Source organism: Neovison vison, chromosome 10 (genome assembly GCF_020171115.1).
Source record: "Neovison vison isolate M4711 chromosome 10, ASM_NN_V1, whole genome shotgun sequence".
Classification (NCBI taxonomy): Eukaryota; Metazoa; Chordata; class Mammalia; order Carnivora; family Mustelidae; genus Neogale; species Neogale vison.
The window spans coordinates 60,163,768-60,180,943 of NC_058100.1; the positions used below are offsets into that span (position 1 = coordinate 60,163,768).

General features: G+C 56.6%; 1 protein-coding gene across 2 annotated transcripts in view; it reads right to left on the bottom strand.

Annotated features, from left to right (window-relative positions):
- Nucleotides 1-15,405, bottom strand: part of EPHX1 (epoxide hydrolase 1) — a 27,193-nt gene extending 11,788 nt beyond the window's left edge. Inside the window, exons 1-3 of one of the 2 annotated variants that reach the window (XM_044267406.1) lie at nucleotides 15,324-15,405; nucleotides 2,849-3,036; nucleotides 591-771 (exon numbers count right to left, since the gene is read on the bottom strand). In XM_044267406.1, the coding sequence (XP_044123341.1) occupies nucleotides 591-771; nucleotides 2,849-3,031 (364 nt within the window). In that variant the 5' untranslated portion in view covers nucleotides 3,032-3,036; nucleotides 15,324-15,405. Of the gene's footprint in view, nucleotides 1-590; nucleotides 772-2,848; nucleotides 3,037-15,315 lie in introns of both variants that reach the window. The other variant, XM_044267405.1, reaches the window with a different exon arrangement.
- Between the last annotated feature and the right edge of the window lie 1,771 nt (nucleotides 15,406-17,176).

Here is a 17,176-nt window from a genome sequence, read left to right on the forward strand (position 1 = left end):
GCACACCTCAACCTCGCACCGTGATGGGTCTCAACGATTTCTCCGTCTAAGTGGGGAAAAAACCTTTTCCACCGAGGCAACAGTTCCCTCAGTCCAAGTGATCTTGAGGTGACCTTGGAAAGACTATCTGAGAGGCACCTTCCCTCCAGGAAAAGCTGTGGGACAACCCGCCACCCAGGAGGGACGCAGGCGGAGGGCTGGAGACAGAAAGGGCAATCTTCCACGGGACCTCGCCTGGTGGGCCGAGCACTCTGAGCGGACACAGCAGCCCGGACTCCGGGGCCTCAAGACGGGCTGAGCTGCCCGCGGCCATGGCAGGCCCAGACCTCTGCTCCCTCCTCTCCACAGCTGTTCTATCCAGATTCTGTGTTACTTTGGCTTTGAAATGATTCATGTGTTTTCCTGTCTTCCTCGCATGCCCACTAGATTGGTGGGGATTCGGCATCTTTGTGCCCAGCAGAAAGGTGACCCTACAAATCCACTGGAGGACCGGTATTTGGGTTCTAAGTGGGGTCCCCATCATGTCCCGCACCGACAAAGGCCACTCCCACAACAAACCGCCCTCCCCAGCGGCTGGTGTGCAAACGTACCTTCAATCCTAGTCTTGAAGTGGGGGTACCTGTTGAGAATATCCACCTGCTTCCTCCAGTCAAAGTCATTCCGCCAGTAGGAAAGGACTTTCTTCAGGTACGTGGAGTTGAAGCCAAAATGGAAACGCACGTCCTCCAAAGGTGGGGTCAAACGGACCCTGTCAATCCTCCGGTGTAAGTCCTGGAGCAAAACACAGGAGCCAGGGAGAGGAGCCAGGGGTTGGGGGCAGAGCACAAGTCAGCTTTGTTTCCAGAAGACAGAGTGCAGCCGGCCGCCACGAGATAGCGTGAGCAGTGGAGGCAAAGCGGCGTCCCATCCCGCTGGAGGACGGGAGGTGGCCGGTCTGCAGATGTGCGTCCCGGCCAGTCAGGTTGACCCCAGGAGAAATCTCCTTGTTTCCCACAACAGTGGCTGTTCCCAAAGCTTATGTTGTTCACTTGTTAAACAATTAATTTACTAGGGAGAGAGAGCGCCCGAGTTGATAAGGGGGTAAGGGGCAGAGGGAGAGAGAAACTCCAGACTCCCCACTGAGCGTGGAGCCTGGCGCAGGGCTCAATCCCAGGACCCCCAGATTGTGACTCGAGCTGAAACCAAGAGTTGGCCACTGAGCCGACTGAGCCCCCCAGGCGCCCCTATGTTCTTCACCTTTGACTTCAGTATTTTATTTTTTTTAACTTACTCTTCCCTATTTTTAACCATACGAATGATACGCATCTTTCATTTATCTAGGCTTACGCAGGGACCAGCAAACCTTTTTTGGTCAGAGGCCAGCCAGTAACTATTTTAGGCTTTTGAAGCTGCCCCTGGTCCACTCTGTCCTTGCAGCATGGAAGCAGGCAAGTCACGGACGAGCGGACACAGCCGTGTTTCGGTAAAACTTTATTTACAGACATGGAATCCCTCATGCCATGTGATTTCCACATGTCTCGAGACAGTGTTCTTTTCTGGGTGGTTTTTCAGCCATTTGGAGACACATAAAAGCTATCCAGATCAGCAGGCAGCAGGACAGAGTTGTCCCACGGCTGCGGTCTGCAGACTCGGAGACTCAGCCCTGGGAAATGCTGTAACTCCGCTGGGATCAAGGCACAGACCAGGAAGCCTGCTGGGCCAGCATCGGGCTAGGACATTGTCCGCCTTGGCTCAGGGGGCCTCCCAACCGTTACCTTCTCGGCCAGTGTCCCGAGCTCTCCAGCACCCAGGTTTCAGATGTCTTAGCTCTGGGTCTGAGAACCCATGAGAAGAGAGACCCTCGGGGCCCTGCCTCTGTCCTGAACAGCAAGACATTGGCGGTCCCCCCCAAGGAGCCTCAGCCTGCTTTCTCTTGGGTGTAGCCCAGTTTCTGCTTTTCGCCGAAATCTTACTTTTTATTGGCACTTTGTACGGCATGTACCCTTAGTAAACCCTCAGTTCCTTTTCCTGCATGCCCACTTCTTCTCTAGATCATGGGACTGGGAGTGAATGGTGGGCAGGACTTCTCCCTTCTCCTGAAGCCCAGCACCATACCTGCATATAGCAGGTGCTCCAATATGCACAGAACGAAAGCAAGAATGGGCAGGGCCACCCCTGGGTCCTACTCACCCTCCTGGGCCAGCAGCCCACCCCACCCGGCACCCCAGACTCCAGCGTGTGGGAGAGGGGTGCACGTTCCGGGGTTGGACGGACCTGAGCCCAAATCCTGCTTATCATCTCGGTCACCTGGAGCTCATTGCTTTGTCCAAGCTCCAATTCCTGTGTCCGTAGAGGAGACAACAGTCTTCAGCCTACAGGGTCACTGTGGGGACTGCACAGGACCACGAGCCCCTGCCCCCCAAGCAGGCATATAATGAATGCTGACCCTGACAGCATCCGACATCACTGCAGCCTTGCTGCTTCTCACTCAGGATCTCTGCCCGAGCCCCGGTGAGAACCTGCTGGCCTTCTCCTGCCAGCTCACTCCCAGGCTTCCCCCGGTGCAAAGAAGGAGGAAGCAGCTGCTTTCTGTTTCCTTGGATGCACGTGCCAGGGACAGTTGTCACCACCCCCTCACCTGGGTGTGGCTGGAACTTGGGCAGGGGATCGAGGTCCTGCCCGAGGAGGGAGGAGCAGAGAGGATGGGTGAGCAGAGGGGGCAGGCTGGACATGTCTCTCTGGGCACCTGCCCAGTGGGAGGAGAGTGGAGGGAAACCTGCTCCCTGGCCCGTCCCAGCCGCGGGGGAGCCCCAGCAGGGGCCTCGCTGTCCTCTCCCCTGCTCAGTCCCGCCTGCAGAAGCTACCTTACCTGGATCTCCTCCTCGGAGGTCTCTACCTTGAAAGGGCGGATGCTGCCATCCTCCGCGGCTGCGGGCCTTGCCCCGGGCCCCCACCACCCATCTTCAAGAGGCAACGTTTCCTCCTTGTCCCGGGAGACAAACCAGTAGATGACAAAGCCCAGCACCGAGGTGAGGAGAATCTCCAGCCACATGATTCCTGCAAGAGCGAGGAGTGTCCGTCAGCCGCCTCAACCCCCTGCCATGCCTCGACCCCCTGCTGGAGACCCCGAGTCCCCACCTGGTCTCCCACTGCACCCATCAGGTACTTTTTTTTTAAAGGTAAGCACCACACCCAGCACAGAGCCCAGTGTGGGGCTCGAACTCACGACCCTGAGCTCAAGCTCAAGCCCCACACCTGGGGGCTGCCCTTCCGTGGCCTCGTGGTTCTCTGGTTCTCCAATGGGCCTTCGGCTCTGGAAGCTTCTCTCCACCCTAGTGAGTGCCCCCCTCCCCGCTGCCCCATGCAGTGCTGGGCTCCGGAGGCTCTACCCCTTGCGGTCTCCAGTCCCCATGGGTGCAGGGACCAGCATGGAGGCCTGGTGGGATGGGGGAGTGTTATGAGGCCATACATCTCGGCTGTAATTTTAAAACCTCTTTAGAAGATAGGATTCATGGGGTGCCTGGGTGGCTCAGTGGGTTGGGCCTCTGCCTTCGGCTCAGGTCATGATCTCAGAGTCCTGGGATGGAGCTTTGCATTGGGCTCTCTGCTTAGCAGGGAGCCTGCTTCCCGCCCCATCCCCCCCCCACCCCCGCCTGCCTACTTGTGATCTCTGTTGGTCAAATAAATAAAATAAAAAAAAAAAGAAGAAGATAGGATTCACAAGCTGTACAATTCCCCCATCTCAAGTGTAGGATCTGGTGATTTCTAGTTGGCCAGAGCCACAATTTTAGAGCATTTCCATCAGCCCTAGGCAACCACAATTCTGCTTTCTGTCTCTATAGACCTGCCTGTTCTTAGGACAACCTGAGAAGCTGTCCAAGTCCTCTTTGCTGAAGGACCTGCTGGGGCCAGGCCAAGACCCTCGGGTTGGCTCCCACCGCCCTGAACTGGGCCACCGAGGGCTTGTCCTTGAAATCCTGGTCCACGGGCATCCAGAAATCGCTCAGTCTTCCTGCCCTTCCCTCAGCACTGCAGAGATCAAATGCCCTTTGCTGTCCCCATCCTACTGACGCAGTGGACAGGTGTGTGCCCCTCCCTGCCCCTCAACTCTGGCCGATGCCTTCTCGCTTCTGGGGGCTCATGGTCTGGGCGGATGACAGGCAGTGTTGGGGAGGGCTTCCTTGGGGGGAGTGACTCCGTATCATTCAGCTCACCTAATTATCGTAATAGTCCCATCTTGCAGTTGAGGAAATGAAGGCTGAGCAGTGTGTCCAAGCCCCAAGAGCCCGTAAACGGGGGAGGCAGGTTCCCAAGCTGCACCGACATGCACCCCAGACCACCTCTACTCCCTGTGCTTGGTTACTCAGGGAAGATTTCTCTGCACGATGGAACTGTGGGCCTCTCGAAGGCAGGGAAGATGTCCTTTTCGGCCCTAAATCCCCTCTATTCCTCTCTAAGGTGGCAGGGGGCTGTGGACGGCACCATCCCAACTGTAAGGGATAAACAAGAATCTTGCAAGAGAACTGCCTACAGTCTCTCTGGAAAAGGGGCAGAATCTACTAGAACTGGATCTTGACAAAGTCTGGGACTCAGCAAATCACCCCTAGGTACAGACCCAACCTAAACGCAGCCCAGCCTGTGGAAGAGATGTGGAGAGCAAGGGCTCAGGCAGGTGCACGACACAACTCGGGGTGCGCTGGGTCACTGCTGCAGGGAGCCTGGTGCGGCCATAGTCATGGTCCCCGAGCCTGCAGGCTGCCCCTCGAGTGTGGGAACCCACCCAGGCTCTGACTCTTTACTCAGCAAGACCTGCCGATTTGGAAGTCACAGATGGCCTGATTCCTGGAAGTGGGAGTGTGCTGGGGAGGTGACACACCATCTCCCAGGCCCACCACACTCCAAGTAACACACAAAGCCCTTGTGGGTCTGGGGAGACCCGGTCTGGCTTTCCCGGAGAACCCCCATTCCATGGGATCCCCCCAAAAAGAGAAACTGGGACTACCTTAACTTAAGAACTGGAACATCTCGGGGTTTACAAAAAGGGAGCTTCTCCTGTTTCCGGTAGCTGAAATCCCGAGTGACCAAAGCACTCTGAGCATCTGTGGCCTTGTAACCTGGGGGAAACCACGCCTGGCTCAAAGCAGGTGCTCTGGCCCCGTGTGTTCCTTCCCCTGAATTCCTTCCTATTGGTGCAATCTTCAGGCTGGCAGAGCCCCCGGGAGATTCCCACATGCCAGAGCCATGCACAGGAAACTGCCGTCTGGGAGTGTCCGCTCCCCAAGGACATGGCTTGGGAGGATGGAGGCAGCACGAGGTGGGGGACCTCTGGCTGTCTGCAACCCGCAACCCCCGTCCCGGGGCAGGTGCCCATCTTTGTTTCCATCTGTCCTGAGAGGCTGCAATTCTCACCCCCAGGGACAGATCTCTGTCTCTTTGGCCATCACATCCTCAGGGAGAGCTCTTGCATGGGGTCTGCTCCTGCCAGTGGAGAAAACACTCCGCCTCGCTCAAAACACCAGCGTTCAGGAGCTACCGTGAAGACTTCACAAGTCTCAGGTTCTAGAAGGAGCATGGCAGCTTCGTGGGGCAGGCTCCTTACGCCCGAGCCTGGGAGGCACGCTCTGAAAGCTCCAAATCCATATTCGACCCGATTCCGTCGCTTTGTGTTGGTTGTAATGCATTTCCCAGAACCCAGACCTGACGCTCTGCTGGGAGGGGGAGGTCAGAGGGGAGGAAGTCTTTCCCAGTGGAAACATTTTTTCCTCAGAGTACCCTTCCTAAAACAGTGATTAGCTTGCCTCATAAGGAAAATGTAGTTTTTCTTGTAAACCAGCCTGATTTCTTTCTTTTTTAGCACAGTAACTGGAGGACAATGGTCATGTGAGATCGTGCTCAAAGGGACCTTGACGACTCGGGTAAGAAACAAGATCATATGGAGTTTAATTCCCCAAATTCTTCTCTGAGGTCAAGCTCTGAACACATACTTATGCAACTTGGGGGAAAAAATCAATCATTGGGGCGCCTGGGTAGCTCCGTGGGTTGAGCGCTGCCTTTAGCTCAGGTCATGATGCCAGAGTTTTGGGATCGAGTCCTGCATCAGCCTCCCTCTGCCCCACTTGTGTTCTCTCTCTGCCTCACTCTCAAATAAATAAATAAATAAATAAAATATTTAAAAAAAAATCAGGGTCAATTTGCAATGAAGAAGCTAATTGGGCAATACAGTAACCTTAGGACTGCATGTAAAGTACTTGAAAGGGACAAGGAAAGCCCATGGGGCTGTGAACTCATTTTCTCCTGCCTACCTGGGTCTGACTTACAAAGCCAACTCTTAGATACACGAGGTCAAATAAAGGGGCGCTTCCATCTCCCGCACGCATGGGTAAAATGGACATCCTTCTAAGAATTGAACTGAAGTCATCTTTCTATTATGCTTGAGGCAGAAACCCAAGTATTAAAAACAGATGATTCGTTTAAGGACTGAGACTAAAAGCTCAACTCTTTTCTTATAACTTGAATTTGGTCTGTAATGGACCAGGAAGTCATTCATTCTTTTAAAGTAAGTAAGGGATTTGGATTGGTGCCTTGGAAAGGTCTTCTTGGACCAGAGATGAGCTCAGCAGACACCATGGGTGTGCGTGTGGCTGGGAATTATGAAGGCTACCCAGGAGTTCACGAGACAAAGTAGAAAAGTGCACGTGCGGGCGAGGAACGCCGAGACACACATCTGTGCCCACCGTAGGCACTGACACTTGCAAGCTTTCCATTTCTGTCTGTTCCAGCTGTCCCTACCTAGCCTCCTGGAAACTGCTGCTTCTTCATGACAATGCCACGCGTATTAACGCAGAAGTCTGGATTGCCGTTCAGATGCCCCTTCTGGAAATCCTAAGCCAGGACTTGGGAGCAAGGTGAGGAAATGTGCCTGGGGAGGTGGGCGCATTGTGGCTGTGGGAGAAAAAGGCGGCCTGGCTGGGTTACTGAAACCTCAGCGCCCTGCCCCCGCTGCCTGGAGGGAGTTGGGCACTCAGCAAACGTGCCCCCCCTTCTTCTGCTTCCTTCCTTGCTTGGAATTTTGCTTCTCATTGGCAAAGCCCAGATGAACACTGCATTTCCTGGCCCTCCCTGCAGCTCAGTCTGATGGAGCGATGAGGTGCTGACAAAGAGCCATAAGTGTGTTTGGGGAAGAGCCACTGTGGCCTGGACAGTACTCGGTATAATTAGGAAAAGACACCTGTCCTTTAAAACGAGATAAGAAAATTAACCTAGTGTATTGTTTGGTCCTAAGACGCCTCACTGTTATCTCCCAGAAAGCACTTGTAAATACATATGCAAATCCACGCTGCCCACGATGTGCATGGCATCCTCTCGGGTTGCACACCTGAGCAAGGGTGCATGGGTCCTACACGGCTGTGGCAGACTGTGTAAAGAGCACTGCCTCAGCTGGGAAGTGTGCACCTATTGCCCTTCCCCTTCCTCCTTCATGCTTCCAGGGATACAGATGTAACGCTTGGACTCTGGTAGCCATTTTGGGTTGTGAGGTCATCTTGAAGAGAGAGGTCAGCGCTAGGATGATGATGGCGATGATGGGTTCCCGCTGACTATGGCACTAGCAGCCCAGTCCTGGATGACTTATTCCAAACTTCCTTCATGTGACAGGGAAACAAACTTCTACATTGTTTGAGCCACTGTCCTTTTGAGCGTTGTATTATAGAAAGCCTAACATCATCCTCACTAATTGCGAAAGTCAGGGAGAAAACAAAATATATCCAATCCCCCTGCCCCTGTGGACACATTCTCAACAACAAATGCTCAGTCTTCGAAAGGTTCAACGCTGCATTCATGTTCCATGGCTGAGATGTATCTGATGAATAAACATCGTCTTGGAAACAATTTGAATGTCCATTGGCTGGGGACGGAAGTAAGCTGTCATGGACTCATCAAATGAATTTAGGGACGGCTGCCCCAAATGTGCCCCTTCGGCCTGGTGATGAGTTTAAATAAAAGTCACTTAGGAAGCAGCCAGTGCGAGGACCCTCAGACCCTCCTGTTTGCCCCTGAAAGCAGGAAACAAACCTCCCAAATGAAAAATACCCTTCCTGTGTTAAGAAGTAAAAACACACCCTTGTCACCGGAGATGGGGACTGGAGAGTCGAGAAAGCGGTAGACACAGGCTAATCTACTTGCGGTGTCTAAATTCCGACTAGAATTCCCCACAGATTGAGGCTTGCAAACACCTGTTTTCTATATCCTGTTAATTCATCATGTGTTGATTGTCTCTTTGTCTTGAAAGTATAAAAACTGTCTGCCTTAGTCATTTCTTCAGGCCCCAATTTCTCTACTGGACCTCCATGCACAGGTCATAAAACTTTGAGGTTTTTCTTCTGGTTAATCTGTCTCGTGTGAATTGAATTCTTGGTCCAGCTGAAGACCCTGAGGATAGATGAAGAGCTTTTTCTTCCTTATGCTGCACAGAAGGTCAATTATCTGTGGCTCCAGAAAGCTCTCCCTGATGAACAGTTAAGTGAGAGCAGGAGAACATGGCCAACAGTGCCACCCACATGGACCAGAGGAAACAATGCCCTATGGACAGTCTGGGACCTTCACCCGGATGCTGGCAACAGTGACCGCCCCAAAGAGGGAACGATCTTTTTTTATTCTTTTCAAAGATTTTATTTATTGATTTATTTGAGAGAGGGGGGCATGCAAGCAGGGCGGGGAGCAGAGGGAGAGAGGGAATCTCCAGCAGGCTCCACGCAGAGCATGGAGCCCAGCGCGGGGCTCGATCTCACGACCCTGAGATCAGCAGTTGAGTCAGATGCTCAACCAACTCAGCCACTATGCGCCCCATGAGGAAAAGTCTTGTGCTCAATAAGCTTTTGTACTTTGAAAAAAAATCACCTTTACCAAATGCATGTACTATCCTCTCAAAAACAACATAATCGTACATTTTTTAAACCATGAAAACCCGTAAGGAGGACAACAGGCCTCCCTGTGACTCAGTGTCAACAGCGAGTCAATGCCCCCTCTGGGCCAGAGGCACTCAGAACCTAGTCACGCAGCTATGGCAGGGATCCCGTTCGGTGACTTCCTGGGGGCTGAGACCCCATTGGGATAAAGGACAGTCTGGAAGCCCAGAGGCCTCTGCAGGCCATGGGGCTGGTAGAAATGTGAAACAGGTGGGTTAACGAGGCTGGCCAGGCTGCCAGGGATCCTGTGCCCAAAGGGGGCCATCCCTTCCAGGCGCCGGGCTCCTGCTGCCTCCTGCAGGGGCGACAGACACGTATGTGATTCTAACCTAGATCCCAGCACCCACGTGCCAATGTAGTGGCTCCCAAATATCTTGGACCCTCTGCAGGGGCATCTGCAACAGCACAGTGATCTCATCCCCCTATGCCTCTGTCTCCTTCTGGGGCTCCTACTCACTGTGGCGGGCACTAGGCACCTTCTGCATGCCACCCCCAAGGCCCATACCATGACCTTGAACCCCCTCCGGCCTTCTACCCACATGGATGGAACCTGTTGGCAGGTTCTAGCAGCTCCATCTCCAAGATGGCCTGGAAGCCACCTCTGCCACTATCTCCCCTGGACCAAAGTGAAGCCCAGTCCAGTCCCCTCCCACATCGTCTGCAGCCAGAGGGACCTTCTGTAAATCCAAACATGCTCATGTCCCTTCCCTTGTTACAACCCTCGAATAGCTTCCCGCTGCTCTTGAACAGAGGGACACCAGCTCAGCCTTCAAGACCCCTGTGGTCAGAGCAGCGCATCTCTCCCTTCCTTGCCCTCTCTGGGCCCAACCCCCACTTCAGACCCAGGGCATCCCAGGCTCTCTTTGAGAACAGAGGCCGGGGGGGCCCAGCTCTGCCTCCCTGGGAGGACTCCGCCCTCTGCCCCATGGCGCTGAGGGTTTCCTGACTGTGACTCACACTCACATGAGAGGGAGAACCTCAGCTCCTTCTGGGGGAAGTCATCTTGACAGAAAACTCTGGGGCAGAGGCTGTGATGGGGGACACGGTGGCACCACAGTCTGCTGTGACGCCAGGCCAGACAGAAAGGTGGGGCTAAGGGTTCTGTGCCCTCCCCCAGGCCCGGGCCCCTCGCCCCCACCCCCCCCAAATCTCACCGCTCCTCTCTGGAGGAAGGCAGAAGGAACATCCCTGTGGAACGGAAAAACAGATGGCTTCCCTTCCATTCCAGGGCTGGCCGTGAAGAATGGGAATGTTCCTGCCGCCAATGCACTGCTCACAGCCACTGCCCCAGCAAGGGGCTTCCCGAAATTCCCAGAAAGTCCCAGGCCCTGCTCGCTGGGGCTGAGATCACCCTGGGGGGTGGATGGCCAGGGACGGAGCAGGAAAGCCTGGCGGGGAGGACACCCTGGCCAGCCACACAGCCTCTGCCCCCACAGACATTTCTCCCCGGACCCCAGCGGCCAGCAGGGCCTCAGGATGAGTGAGGCCCGGGACAGCTGCCGAGCAACACACCCTGCACCCCTGCCCCAGAGCCAGGCCTTGTTTTCCGCCCAGAAGGCCTGGAGCAAAGCCTGGGAGAGCAGCCTGGAACCAGCACCCAGGCGAAAAGAAAACATCGTTTACAGGCAAAAACAAAGCAGAATGCAAGGGCGGGGGCAGGCTTCGTGGGGGAGCCCTGCTCTGGGCCTGCGTGGGGGCACATCGCCACTGGACACAGAGTGTGTCCCCACCCCCAAACTGACTCTCTGTTCATGCCTCTGCGCAGACAGACAAAACACGACTGGATTCGTGCGGCAGCTGGACGGCACGCTCTTGGCGCCGGGAGCCTGCAGGCCGGTGGTCAGGCGCTGGCCGCCGGCCCCCGGTCCTGGCCCTGCCGCCCACCAGCCATGCTACCTCAGGCCAGTGACCCCGCTCTCCAGGCCTCACCGGACTGGGGGGTTCAAAGAGTCACTTCGGGAAAAGGGGCGATGCACCCACCCAGGGATTCGCTTTGGATTTTAAGTCCCCAGAACACGACAGGTCAAGGAGAGGGACCCCAACCCATGTCCTAGTCCAGCACTTTCCCTGTGGAAGTGCTACCCCGACCAAGATGGGGAGCTGAGGAGGGGAACTCAGAGGAGGGAAGGCAGAACGTGTGGGGCACCCAGGCCCCGCCGCAGTGGGAGAAGGGAGGACCCCTGGCAGGGCTGGCTGACCCCCAGCACCTCCGGAGGGGGCCCGGGGACCTGCAGATCTGGCTGCTGAGCTAAGGGCTCCCCACAGACCCGTCGACACAGGCCTGAAGGTGGGTAGTGCGGCGGGGGTGGGGGGGGCATGCTGGGATCAGTGTGTTGGTGGCCGGTGTCACCCGAGGCCCCACTCCACTCCTGGCTGCCCTAGGACACCAGGCCAGTTTTCCACTGGTCTTACGTTACAAGAGAAATGCCCCGAGCAGAGCACAGTTCGCTGCCTCTGAGGAAGAAGCAATTTACCTGGTGTGCGATTTCAACACTTGGCATCTCTACCTGAGTAGAGAAGAGCCCCATTCCGGAGGATAAAGGAGTGGGCCATGCATGCTGAAATGCTGTCTGTCACGTACCTGATCTCCTTCCCCTCTGTCCCCGGGTCAGCCAGCCCTCAACAATGTGCTCCCTGGTCTGGAAGCTTCCTCAATGGTATGTAAGCTGATAGCACTGTTGGCCGGGCCTCACTGAGTAACCTAAGCAGCTTTCTCCTCTGGAATGTGGTCAGCACCCCCTCATGGAGGGGGCCCTAAGGACGAGAGTCAGGGTGTCCAGGAATGTTTTGGGCTGTTGGTATCTTGGTGGGGGTCAGTTTGCTAGCGGCAATGTCTAGGTAGCAGAAAGGAATAAAAAGTTGCAAAAGGCTAAAAATACTTCTGGAGTTCAGGGGAAGGTCCTGGTGGACAAAGCAGCCTCTGAGGGAGGGAGGAAGGTGCGGACCCGGGTGAGGACATGGCCACCTCCCGCTCTCCCCCGGGGTGGGGGAGGTGGGCCTGCCCATTCCTGTCGCCTCACAGTGACCACATGGTCCAGCAAACAGGTCCTGCCGCAGGCAAACAAAAACCCCAGGAAAGCAGAAAAGTACATCCACTTTCCCTGAAGACTTGGAAAGCGAGTTGGACTCCCTGCACACATCACTGTGTGGACCCACCAAGAAGACATCTGAATTCAGTCTATCAATCTTCTCTAAAGGTAAAGGCGGCAAAAACTCCTGTTCTCGATCCAGGGACCTTCCGTTCCTCCCACGGTCGCTCTTTGTGGGTCAGCCACAGAATCTTCTGGAATGTCTCGGAGCACGTCAGAGAGGGAGGGGTGACAGCACAGCCCCACGCTGGACACAGACAGTGGGGAGTCCATACCAGGTGTGTGAGCCGGGCTGGGGGAAGGCCTCAGCTGGGCATCTGAGGGTGAAGAAGGGTGCACCGTGACCTCCCTCGCGAGGGCAAACACACCTTGAGGGAAGTGAAAACCCCAGTGTGAACTCGGTTTGCGCGGAGCGTGTTTGGTCATGTAACCAAAGATGGGACCGCGCGTTCCCTCCCTGGCGAGAGGGAGGATTTCCTGCAGCACATACCGCCCCCTCCTCAGGGAACGCAGGTGGCTGGATCCTCGGCAAAGCCTGGGTCCCCTCTTGGGGAACTGCTGCACCCCCAACCCTCTCTACACAGCACCCTGGGGCCCCTGCTCCAGCCCAGGAAAACCCACAGGCCGGTGGGTGGTGACTGCAGGGGGCCAGCTGGACTGGGCAGGGACACTTCTTCAATCCCGAGACCCTGCCCTCTGCCTGAGGGTTTGCCCCGCAGCCTGAGGCCATAGCTGTCACTTCGCTTGCAGCTGCCCCTGTGGCACAGGGTCCCCCCCAGGCCCCATCAAAACTGACTGCTCCCCACAGACACGTTTCCTCTCCTGAAGGTCCGTTTGGATTCTTACCCGCACAGTCATTGCACACTCGCGCTCTAGGGTCCCTCACATTGAACACCCCAACCCCTCCATCTTATGGGTGAGGTCCAGGGCAGGGACATCACAGTGGCACAGCTAGGACATGCATCGCCTCTTCGTTCGGTGCCAATTCTCCTTCTGCACTACCATGTTCCGTCAGAGGACGGAATCAACGACGATGGGGTTGAGGGCCTTCTGAAGGTAGGTTTTGGGCATGAGCTCCCAGGGGCCCTGTGAACCGCCCCCACCGCCTGCTCTCCCTGTGCGCCCTCCGGCCCTGAGTGTGGGTCCTAGGCACCAGTCCCTCAACAGCGGCCCCCAGGTCCCACTGAGCCCCCCCCCCTTATTCTGTGCGCCTATCTGTGCTCTGCAGCTCTGCACACCTGCACTCAAGAACAGAGTCTGGGCACCCCGTGTGTCTTCGGATCTGGGCCTGGGCCAGGAGGCTGAAGGGAAGAGTCAGGGTGCATGGGCAGGACGGGGGGCAGTCAGTAAGCCTGGGGCCTGTCAGACTCTTCTGTCCATGGCTGGGGCTCCCTGCAAGCTCCTGTGGGAGCATGGGACAGGTCCCTCTCCCCAACCACATTTGGCCACTTTGACTAGACACCCCGCTCCTATAGGTGGGTACCAGCCAGAGTGTCCCAGGCCCACGGGTGTACATGGGTTGGAGCAGAAGGCACTGAGGTTCACTTTGGTTGTCCTGCTGAGCAGTTACTGTCTGTGTGTCTGTGAAGGTCTTTCCTTTCCTGGAACTGGGAGGGGGGCAGAGAAGGGAGCAGGTGGCAGAAAGTTCCAGAGTCCTCTTGCTCTCAAGCTGGGCCAGTACAGTTTACACAAGAGGTCACTCACACCAAAGGCCCTGGTGGCAGCCAGCCCCACACTCAGAACACACAGGTAAGAGTTCATCTGTGCCAGGAGCGCTCCTGCCCCAGGGCCTTTGCTCTTCCCTCAACCTGGTGCACAGTCACCCCCAATGGCAATCTGCCACTCCTACCTTCTTAGTGTTATTCAGATGTCACCTCTCAACCCAGGCTTCTCTTTCACCTGACACTCCTTCCCTCTCCAAGTTTTCCCCATCTTTGAAGGTACCTTATATTTTACGAGTTTATTTCATGGCCCACCTCTCCCTCTATAAACCTGCTGGCCTCCTAAGGGCATGATCCAGGAGGAGCCCCCTGCCCTGGACAGAGGGTGGTCCCTAAGCACCGCCCACACTTCCCAGGGAAACACCCCAGTCCTCACAGTCATCCTAGGTGTGGAAATTTGAGGGGGGGGGCACAGCGGACTGCTGTTGAACAGTCAGACCCAGTGGGGCTAGGTCCTGAAGGGAGCCACCACCCAGGAGAGGACAATGTTACTTTCTGGAGCTGGGAGCACCCTTGGGAATGTTTACTGTCCACGCTGCTGCACTCAGGGGAGGCCCACGCCCTCAGCCCTTTCCCCCAAGAGCTCATCCATCCAAGCAAAGGCGCTGGGTGGGAGGCAGAGATGTCCAATGCACAGGCCTCCCCTCTCCCCACCTACCAGGTGTGCAGGATGCAGAGCCTCACAGAGCTGCCAGGGCTGGGACAGGGGTGGCTGGCCGGGCAGGCGGGAGGGCAAAACCATGCTCTGCGGAGCCCAAGGCTTATACCCTGGGAGGTGGGAGGGCAAGTGGGCCATGCAGCTTTAGAGAAAGAAGTCAAACAGCCCAGCGGGATTGCTGGAGCTCTGACTCCAAGCCCAGGCCTCCCCCTAGTTAGGCGGCGGGTAGGGCGGAGAGAGAGGAGCGGGAGGGGCAAACCAGGAGGCAGAAAAGCACGCTTCAACTGCGAGATTTGGGACAGGTTTTAGGACTCCGGCGACAAACAAGAGCATTTCACTGGGGGCGCGACGCACCCTGAAAGCAATACTGTCGGGAGTGAGAGGCTTGGGGACCCCCACCGCCCCCCTCCCCGCCCCCGTGCGCCCGCTGGATCTCGCTCCTAGGGCCTGCCCGGGCCTCTTCCCCGAGCCGCACGCACCTGCAGCCCCAGGTTGGGGGAGGGCGGAGGGGGCGAGGCGTGGGCGCACCAAGCCCTCGGTCCTCGTGCAGCTGCGGGCCCCTGAGGGGTGAGCGAGTCACCTGCTTGCAAGTCCCACTGCCGCCCGCGCCCGCAGCCGTGCCCCTACACTCGCCCCCTTCACCCTTCGCGCCCCACACTCGCCCTCCGCAACCGCGCCCCAGCCGGCGCCCTCGCACCCCCTCGAGCTGCACAGCTGCCCCGCCTCGCCCCACCCCCGCAACCGGGCCCCTACACTTTCCTGGTGTCAGCCCCCCGCAACAGCGCCTCGCGCCATCCTCCCCTCCTCCGCCCCCCGTAACCGCGCCCCCAACCCGCGCTCTCGCACCCCCCCGCACGAACCCACAGCTGAGAACTCGCGCGAACCCCCGCCCGTACCCCCCGCACCCCCTTACGGTCGTCGCCTCCCAGGCCCCCAGGCTCCAGCGGCGGCGGCGGCGCGCAGTCCCTCCGACCCCCGCTCTGCAGGCTCCGGCTGTCCGGCGCTGACCCCGCCCAGACTCGGCCCCCCAAGGGGCGGTCCCAGGTCGGGCCCAGGGCCTGCAGAGGACTCGGTTCAGCCCCGCCCCTGTTCCGGGAGCTGGCCAGGCAGGTCGCGTCACCCGCCCCCGGCTGCGCGCCTGCTGGGGAAGAGGGCGCCTCGAAGTGCAGACTCGCAGCCGAGGCGTTTAGGGACTTGAAGTTCGGGGCAGCCCCTGGGTCGGCTGACTTCGGGGGCAGAGGCGTCCTTCCCGTTTCTTCGCTGCGGCCTCTCACTGCCGCTGCCCCTCGCATACCTGGAGGGCCAGGAGCGCGGCTCAACTTTAGAACAAATTCAGTCGTCCGGATGGAGGCAGGAGCCGCTCTGAGATCTTCCGAGCGAGGACTAGAGTCTGCGGTGCTGACCCGAAGGGGGGTGGTGGGCTCCCTGACTCGTCCCACGGGCGCTGATCGCAGACCTCCGCCCGTGGACCGCCCTGCTTCCCTCCTCGCGACCCCGCAGCGCCTCGCCTCTGCGCCCAGGAGATGGCTGTCGCCACGACCGGCACCCTCGGGCCTCAGCTGGCAGAGGGCCTGTCGCGGGGCGGAGGGGGGCGGGGGGACGGGATGCTGGGGACCGGCCCCTCACCCCGGCCCCGGGACTCTGCCTTTCGAGGAGAGGGGCTGTTTCTGGCCGGCGGACGCATCTTAGCCTCCCGGCCTTTGCTCGTACCGCAGCCCTGGACAGGATGCCTTCCTGAATGCGACGTGCAGTGCCCCTGAGCCTTCATTCGACACCCTCCCGCAAAAGCCCTCCATCACCCTGCGGTCCTGGGCATCTCCATACTCGTTCAAAACTTGCCCTCTGTTGCATCCTCCCCTCCCCCATCCTTCCTCCAATCTATCAAGCAGAACCTCTGGCCATTTCACCAAGGGACTCGATTTTGCTGTTGTTCTTAAAACGGCAGTGATGATGAAAACATTTTAAAATTCGATCCTGGTGGTGACGGCACCGCCACAACCCTGTGACTGTGCTGAAAACTACTGATTTCAACACTTTAAGAGGGTGGATTGTGTAGCATGTGAATTATATTTCCGCAAAACAGGTATTTTTGTATAAAATAACATTAGCGACATCGTAACCTCAGGGCTCACTCCTGTATGCTAACATTCTCCTCCTTGGGTACATCACCCATCCACCATTAGGATATGCAATCTAAGACAGTATAAGATATTTCAAAGTGCAATCTGCATATAGGTGGTCCGTAAATAAATAAGCCCGATTCTGAGCCAGCAGGACAAAGTTCAGACAGTCACATTTCCACTGCTTTCTGTCAAAAGCCACCCAAAGGTCTATGAAGCAAAACAGTGGGTATAATGCGACCTCTAGAATACATTGTGTATTTTTAAAAACCAGAACAAAGGCTGTTGCTCTGGATAAGCTTCTGGAGAGTTTCCAGGGATGTCAGGAAGGATGAAAAATAACTTGGTGGAGGGACGATTTTAAATAAAAATTGTAGATTAGTTCCTGATTCACCACCAAGGAAACAAGATTCTTTTTGTCAAAAACGCACACATGAGGAAACATCCAATACCAAATAAAGTGACATTCTAGAAACTAATGGCCTCTATCTCCAAAAATGTCAGTGTCACCAAACACAAAACAAGACTGAGAAACTGTTTCTCACTGAAGGGGGTAGCGAATCATGAAAACCTACTGTAATGCTCTATCTGGACAGGGCCCTGGGCTGGGAACAGTTTTAGAAAGGACTTATTGGGGACATCTGAG